This window comes from Poecilia mexicana, unplaced genomic scaffold, assembly GCF_051168715.1.
Source record: "Poecilia mexicana isolate PSO_F unplaced genomic scaffold, ASM5116871v1 scaffold_2, whole genome shotgun sequence".
Classification (NCBI taxonomy): domain Eukaryota; kingdom Metazoa; phylum Chordata; class Actinopteri; order Cyprinodontiformes; family Poeciliidae; genus Poecilia; species Poecilia mexicana.
The window spans coordinates 42,043,372-42,051,664 of NW_028263371.1; the positions used below are offsets into that span (position 1 = coordinate 42,043,372).

Sequence of the window (8,293 nt, forward strand, 5' to 3'; positions counted from 1 at the left end):
ACATTAAACATTTGGTTTGAGAGGAAAAATAATTGGACCAGTTAAATTTTAAACACACAAAGCGTCACATTTCACCTGTATTCAGTAGCTAAGACTTTTTAATATATAAAAAATAATTTTGTTTTACATTAAATATTACATTGTTTAGATAGTTTTATCAATTTGTTTTATTAATCTTTCATATTTTTTCTGTTATTTATATATATTCCTTTGAACGCAAATAAGAGAAAAATCAGAATCATTCCACGTTAAATGTATCGTATTTATTTGAAAGGAATTAATAGGCTTCCATGCTGCATTGAGGCGTAAAAGAAAAAAAAATGACCACAGATGGAGAATAAATCACAGAAAGTTGTTTTTCATGAAGACTGTTGATAAATATTAAATTCAATTCCACGAACAAAATTGTTTCCAATGATAAACAGTTTATACATCTCTAATAAAATCACGGCTGAGAGCGCACCGAGGCGCTTGTTGACATTTTCTGTTCACTGCTTCCCCCTAGTGGAGATAAACTAGACTAACGCGCAGTTTGTGCACAAAAAAGATTCCAAGATCCTACAGGATTTCCAACTCTTATCGATCATGTAAAACAACACAAAAACGAAAACATGCTTGCATTTTCTTGCATTAAAATTATAAAGAGAACATTTTAGATAAAAAAAATTAATATTTCCTTTTTATCCTCTCCCTGCTTCTCTCTCTCCTATCCCTACTCCTGCTCCTACTTCTTCCCCGAACTTCTCTTTCTTCTCTCCTCTCTCTGCTTCTGCTCCTCCTAGCAGCTGTTCTGCCTTTGTTTCCGTCTGTGCTTCTTCTGCTCCTCTCACCATCTCCACTGTGACGTCTGTCTTTATCCCGGTCCTCCCTGCCTCTCTCGCGGCTTCTACTTCTGTCCAATCCAGCCGTAGAGCTGCTGACTTCCTGCCTGTCTCTGCTGTTGTGCCTCCTTCTCTCTTGACCACCCTCCAGCTTGATCTTGTTCTCGGGGCTGCGATTGCGACTCCTGCTCCTTCCCCTTTCTGTCCTTCTTTGTCTATAATCTCCAGAGTCCTCTTTAGCCCTCCTCTGTCCAGCGTGGGGGCTCTGTGACCTGCTTCTGTGAGAGGAGGCCTTTTTCTGACTCTTGACTCTTCGCTCGCTCTCTGAGCTGTTATCCCGACGGGAATCTTCTTTCTTGTTCTTCTTCTTCTTTTGGCCCTTGGACTTGCTGTGGCCGTCTGAATCGGAGTCGCTGTCACTGCTGCTGCTGCTGTTGGAGGAGTCGCTCGAGCTGTCGCTGCTATCCTGCTTTTTCTTGTGCTTCCTTTTGCTTTTCTTCTTTTGTTTTTTGCCCTTCTTCTTCTTGGACTTCTTTTTGTCCAACCGGTCAAGTTTTCTGTAAAATGCGGTGGGGAAAAAACCCCCAAAGAACAATTATTTTAAATTTTCTACTTTAAATGAATGACCTCAAAATTTACTAAATGTTTACAGCAGATGGAAAACCACAATAAAGTCAGAATCTCTTTACAAAAAAGCCCCCTAATAAGATTTAATACATCTTTATTACACAAACTTATTAATGATTGGATTTTTTTTTTGTGATCCAAAAACGTGATTGTGTATTTTATCAATATGAGGGTTTCTGATATACTTTCTCAGAAATCAAAGAGGTTAGCAAAAAAAAAAAAAAACACAAGAAAATGTCAAATTTGTTGTTACCTGAGCAGTTTCTGTTTCTGCTTGGTGGTTAATGATTTCAGAAACTCCACCTCTGGATCATCTTCTTCATCGCTGGCAACATATTCCTTATAAAGCATAAACATTTAAATTATTGCCACAGGGAGAATATTAGTTTGCACATTCAGATGCATATAACATTTGCACTTTATAAGAAATCCCACAAACTTTTATGCATTTGTAGGTATTTTAGATGTTGGAGCAACACACGCCAAGTGAACAATTGTTCAGCAGAGGAAAACATGTCCACTAAGCTTTAGGGATATCTTCCTACTAGGTATATAAACATAGAGACTGCTCTCCACATGGCTTGTGGCAATGCAGAGATGGTTTTATTTTAATAATGAATGTTTGGTCACTAAGAGGCACCCAGTTCCCCACCTGAGCTGTGGATCCATGCAGCTCCTCCAGTGTTAGCATCAACTTCTAGGCTGCCTCTCTGATTAACGCTCTTATGGCCCGGCTGGACAGTTCAGATGACAATCAGTCGTTACGGTTTCAGATGACAACTGGGCAGTACTCTGTAATGGTTTTAAACCACAACTACGCTTTGAACTCCTTCACATCTTCCTCCGTGACCCGTCTGCTGTGTTCCTTGGTTTTCATGATGCCATCTGTTCACTAATGTTCTCTAACAAGCTTCAGGGCTTCATGGAGCAGCTGAGCAGGTCGTCTATGTTTAGGGTGTACGACTATGCAGCTCTCAAAAAAATTAAGAGACTACTACACTGAAAACCATTGAAAATCTCCTGGTTATTCCTCCAAATGTTGATTTCCAAACTCTTCCTGAGTTAAAACATTAGTATTATTTCTAAATGAATGCAAAATTGCTTTCTTTGCATTATTTGTGGTCTGAAAGCACTGCATCTTTTTTGTTATTTTGACCATTTCTCATTTTTTTGCAAAAAGATACAAAATTTTTGCTTGGAATTTCAGAGACACGTTGTCATTAGTTCATAGAATAAAAGAACAATATTCATTTTGCTCAAACATATACCTATAAAACGTAAAATCAGAGAAACTGAATTTTGCAGTGGTCTCTTATTATTATTTTTTTCCAAAGCTGTATGTATGCGTGTTTGTATATCGTCTTGTGCACACCGAGGTGACAGTGAGACAATTACCTGTGCTGGATCACAAACAGTAGAACTCCTATCAAGGACACATTTCTTCAGGGCAAAGCCACTGTTCCGCATCTCAGCCATTAACTCGGAGGGGTGCATCGACGGGCCTGTTGGCACAAATCACAGCCTCAGAGTCCCATTGATGTGGGAACGCATACAGTCCGCTATCTCCACAGTGGGAATTTCAGAGGCGGCTTTGTTAACAAAATGGGACATCAAATCAACTCACTCCACTTCCGGCTGAGCAAATCATACAATATCATTCTCTGCCAAAGCAGCAGTTAAGGGAATCAGAATACACAATAATTACATTTTTTTCCTTCTCCCGGCACAGGAGGGGGACCATTACGGCACTCCACCATCAGCCCCACTGACTGGACTCTCCCAGGGTAAACATTATTACTTTACAACTCAATTCGCTGATTGCAGAACTCAGAATCAGCTCAGGGCAGGGAAGCGGGAGCTGAAGCTGAGGAGGAAAGTGCAGCAAGAAGCCAGACAGATAAAAGCTCCTGCAGAATGAAAGAGCTAGGCCATGTGCAGGCTCCTCAACCTCACCGACACAAGGCATGCTGCAGAAACATGTCAGCAGACCTCATGCTTCATCATTCATAACTCACCCATACGGTAACATAAACTCAAACCTACTTGTTTGAAGCTTGCATTGGGCTGAGTTACGATAAAAATGACAACAATGTTGTAGGAGGATATTTAAACCTGCATTACCTGCTGTTTCGTCTGTGGCCACTGAGCTGGCGTTGATCCCCGACAGTCCGAACAGCGGGCACTCTCTGTCCGTGTTCACATGGCCCCACTTGTGACACTTGATGCACCTCACGTTGCGCACCTTGAGAAACAGAGCAATCCTGTTTAGTTTATTTACAGAGCAACAAACATCATTTCAAGACACTTTACAAGAAAAACATTTTAAATTTACATGAAAAATGTCTAAATTTGAATCAAAATACAGACAAATCTTACAGCCAGAATTATGTACATACAATTAGTTTCTAATTATAGCACAAAAAGAAATCGCTGAAGTTTAATACAACTATCTGAATACTGAAGATGTAGGTAATATAATCTAAAAACAAGAACGAGCTCAGTAGTTGTTTCAAATCATGCTCTTAAAACCAGAGGGTTTGTCAAAATTACTTAACTCTCTCCAATAATACAAGCAGAGATGCACAACCAGGCTTTCCCACTAAAATACTGGTTCCCAGATTTCAGCTTTAACTGATTCTACTTTTTTTTTTGTAGGACTATAAAATATTTAGCAAGAAAAACATGCTGCAGGTTCCCTAATGAAGCGCAGTACCTTTTAACCCAACCCACAATGAAAGAATTCATGGACTTATACATTGAAGCATAAATCCATGATATTTGCTGAAGACATTAAATGCATGAAAATATACGTCATTTTTCGACTGGGGAGAGTTTGGAAGCATTTAATGTTTTGTTTTTGTGTTTTTGTGTATTAGACATGTTGACCAAGCAATCAATGGAAAACTGACTAAATCCAATCTCTGCCCCGTTAACTGGTGCATCACCAAAAAACAAAAAAAACAAATTTGCTCTCGGCATTATTTCATCACTTTGTGTCAACATGGTAACTTTATGAAAGGAAATGTTGCATTTAAATGCTCAATCAGTTTCAAATGTAAATGGACAAAGGAAAAGAAAGACCAAACTCAATGTTTGTAGCGGTTTCCTTAGAATACGTTTTAAGGACGTTTCCATGACTTTGAGGCAAACGCTGATCATGTGTATGTGTCGTAACCTGTCCACTGTTGGTACTAAACTTGATTTTATTCCCCTGGAAAAATAAAAGTTAAGCAAACGTGGTAATGAAGCAGAGTCCTGTGGTGAAAAGCTTGGTTTGACATGTATAAATAAAACTGGATTAGCAGATATCTAGTTATGCTAAATAAATTGCCGTTCCAGCATTCTTGGAACTCCATTCCTTTTTAGCTTGAATATTTATTCTGCGCTCTGCTCCAATTCTACTGAACTTGTAGACTCAATTACCTTCAGGTCTTTCTTGGCTTTAGTTCTGACAGGGATTTTCTCCTCCTCTATAGATATATTTATATATAGTTTCTCAACTTTAGAACCGTTGCGTCTTTGTGCTGTTACGCTTATTTCAGTGATGATCTGGCAACATTTTAAAGCTGCAGAGTTCTCCATGGTTGCCTTGAACTACCATTGTAAAAGAAAATACTCAAAAGTGAAATATCCAAACAGAAAACTTCTACTTTTTCTTTGTCTGTAAATGGATCAACAAACCAAATATTCAGTTGAGGTTAGTAGAAATTAGATAAAGGTTTTAGTTGCCTGCTAATGGTGTAATCCTTTCATTTTCTGTTAGTCTGTTTTCACCTGTCTAAACAAAACTATTCTCTCCATCAAGGAACCCGAGGCGCATTTTTGTCCTTTTAAAGTCAAGGTTTGTTACATTTAACTGCATGACTAAAGTGGTTTTGCATGTTATTTGTTCAAGTGGGAATCACGTGTCAGTGTGTCCATGCTCGTTAAAGAAGGAACTTGTTATCTGGCTTTTCATGTGTGATTTTAATGGCATTTCTTATTTAATGGAAATAAAACCGCCATCGCAAAATTGTGTTTTTTCGACAGTACCAAAATATCGGAAAAGTTTTGCGCACATTTCTAACAGGGCTGTAGTGATACAATAATCTCATGATATGATACATGATATGATATATATTGCGATATTCAGCAAACGATACAATTCAATACACTTTTGCGATTTTCTGAAAACCTTTAGAGGGACACAGTGATTTTGGTGACATTTTGTGACTGTTATAGAGTTTAATTGAATTAATTTAACTGAAAACTGATTAAAAGCACCAACTACACAATACCTGGCTCTGGTTGGACATGGACACAGACTTAAAGTTGACAGCTGGACAAAATGAATCAAAGAAGTGGTGAGAAAACATGTTTCTTTTAGTTGAAACAGTACAAACTGTAGCTTACATGCATTTGTAAAGTAAATAAAGTGCACCAAGTACCCTGCTTTGAATAGTTTGATGGCTTTTTTAACCTTGACACTTAAAAAAGGTCAAGGTTTTTAAGGCTAAGTCATCACTCTAAGCCTGATGACAGAGTGAAGTCATCAGGCTTCACTCCAAGCCTGATGACCTAATCACTCTCCCGGCGAAGCAAGCAGTGAGTGAGCAACATCGTTGGATGTTACGATACTTGCGGATGAATATCGAATTTTTTTCTAGGAAAGAAAATATCAATATATATCGCAAAATTGATATTATTACACAGCCCTAATTTCTAATGGAAATGCAGCTGGTATGACTTCAGTTTAAGCTCTCCGTGAGACTAATGTGTAAACTTTTCTAACGTCGTTGTCGGCAGACAGTGATGATAAACACAGTGGGACAATGATGCAAGGCCTTGGACTTTTATTGTGCACATGTTTGGGTGGAATGTGTTTGGCCCACCTCTGTTGTGACATTATCAGTTCACTGATTACAGAAGTTTATAGTTAATTTTAACATGAGAAAATCTGTTTAAAATAATCATCTCTTACCTGGATACCAAATGGCTGATCTCTAATATTCATGTCATCTTTCGCATACCTAAGAGGTAACAAAACAACAAGTGATTATATGAAAACAACAGATTGAAATTCTGACTACAAATATTACAAACCGCCACTTACTTCTCTCGAGGAGCCACCTTCTGCCATTCAAATTTGCACTCTTCTTCTCCTTCCTAGGAAGCAAACTCTTTCGGTATTAATTTTTCTTCAGTGGTTGCTACTACTCACATGATTTTACAATCTAAACTATAAAATAATGTTTTAATCTGCAAGACATTTGAATTTCCCCTAAAATTCAATTTTAGAGGAAATTTAGCACATGGCTTGTTTTAAGCTACATCCTGTTCAAAAATGTGACACCATGTTTATAATACTTATTTGTAAGTGATAAGAACATTGAGATAAGGGATGTATTACAACATGGCTATTTACTTAATTTGAGAAATATATAAAGTTGAAGCCTCAATTTTTATTTAATTTTATTTAATTTACCTCTTTCTTTTCCTCTTCAGGTCAGAAGCAAGTTTTGGAGAATTAAAGAAAGAAAAACAAATATTAAACACACAAAGTCTTCACCTTAACAAGAAGTTGAAATGCAGCGATAATATTTTGAAGAGCTGCCCTGAGCAAGAGATAATTTACCTTTGGATGCTCCAGGAGGAGCTTCATACATAAAATTGAGTCCATTTTTAACACGATCGTCTCCCATCAACAACCTGCAGGTTAAAAGAAAAAAAAAAAAAAGACATTGCACTTCTTTTTAAGGACTCATAGTTAAGGTGCACAATGTATGAAGTTGGAGGAGTCCTTGAGAGAGATTTGTTTCAAAAGGCCAACACTAACCTGTTATTGTATGTGTCCTGTTCTTTTAAATACGCCTGCATAAGGTCTTCCTGCTTCCTCTTCTCGAATGTTAGTTTCTGTTCGGCGATCCATACCTACAGGAGAAAAAGACAGGAGTATTCATAGCAGATTTTCTATTTCTCCATACATATAACGTTAAAAAAACTCAAAAACATAAATTACTCTTAAGACCAAAACAGTGCTAAAAATATTGAAGATGTACTCATCAATAATCTTTATTACAATTACTGCGTTTTAAGAATAAAATAAACAAGTTCATGGCATTAATTAAGAAAAGCATTTGAAGCATGAAATGTGTTTTGTTGGTACTACTAATTGGTTGTTTATTAAACACATGAAGTCTTTAAAAATTAGACTTTTCATATTTTAGGAAGTGTATATTTGGACATTATTTTAGAAAAAAATATCTAAATGTTCAAATGAAGGTATGAAACTTAAATAGATAACATCTTTATATTATTTAAGGGTTGAATAATTTTCAATTTAATAGAACAAACTGCTGTTATGATGCAAATCTTTCAAAAATTGACTCGTCAGTTAAAACATTAAATTTAATCTGCTAAACTATTCCTAAAACCAAGACCACAATAAACACACCTCAGCAGCTGATGTGTATTTCCTGATATTTTGTGATTAGTGAAATGTTAGCTTTTGTTTCTGATCGTAAGTAGCACGTCTACAGCTAAATGGCTAAGCTAAAGCTCTTTAGCCTCAACTATGCTAACGTTTACGGTGAATTAACTCTTACCTTTTTAATATTCGACTTCGAAGCAGGATGAAAATCCTTTTTACACATAAAATTAGCAAACGACTTCCCCATGGTAGCTGTTAAGCACTGTAAGAAGACAGTAAGCTGTTGCGTTACGTTGAGCTAAAGTAGCCACTGGTAGCTTAGCTTCCCTTCCCTTGTAAATAAAACCCAATGAGCGAGATGAAGTTGGTTTCATGTTGGTATAAATAAGGTCACGTGTAAAACTCGTCATCAAACGCACACCACTAGTTTTATGTT

The 8,293-nt window shown here is 37.1% G+C and overlaps 1 protein-coding gene across 1 annotated transcript; it reads right to left on the bottom strand.

Annotated features, from left to right (window-relative positions):
* Nucleotides 1-241: 241 nt before the first annotated feature.
* Nucleotides 242-8,237, bottom strand: cirsr (corepressor of RBPJ and splicing regulator). The gene is made up of 10 exons (XM_014998157.2): nt 8,033-8,237; nt 7,264-7,358; nt 7,063-7,136; nt 6,913-6,926; nt 6,541-6,593; nt 6,409-6,457; nt 3,570-3,690; nt 2,844-2,950; nt 1,702-1,787; nt 242-1,378 (listed from the first exon to the last, which is right to left on the bottom strand). The coding sequence occupies exons 1-10, from the start codon at nt 8,102-8,104 to the stop codon at nt 667-669; spliced, it is 1,383 nt and encodes a 460-aa protein (XP_014853643.2). The 5' UTR covers nt 8,105-8,237; the 3' UTR covers nt 242-666.
* Nucleotides 8,238-8,293: the final 56 nt, after the last annotated feature.

Coding starts and splice junctions, on each gene's coding strand:
- cirsr (XM_014998157.2), bottom strand. CDS start 8,104: ATGGGGAAGTCGTTTGCTAATTTTATGTGTAAAAAGGATTTTCATCCT. Junction 2,951..3,569: donor GGCCACAGACGAAACAGCAG/GTAATGCAGGTT, acceptor TTGTGCCAACAG/GCCCGTCGATGCACCCCTCC. Junction 1,379..1,701: donor CAGAAACAGAAACTGCTCAG/GTAACAACAAAT, acceptor CGCATTTTACAG/AAAACTTGACCGGTTGGACA.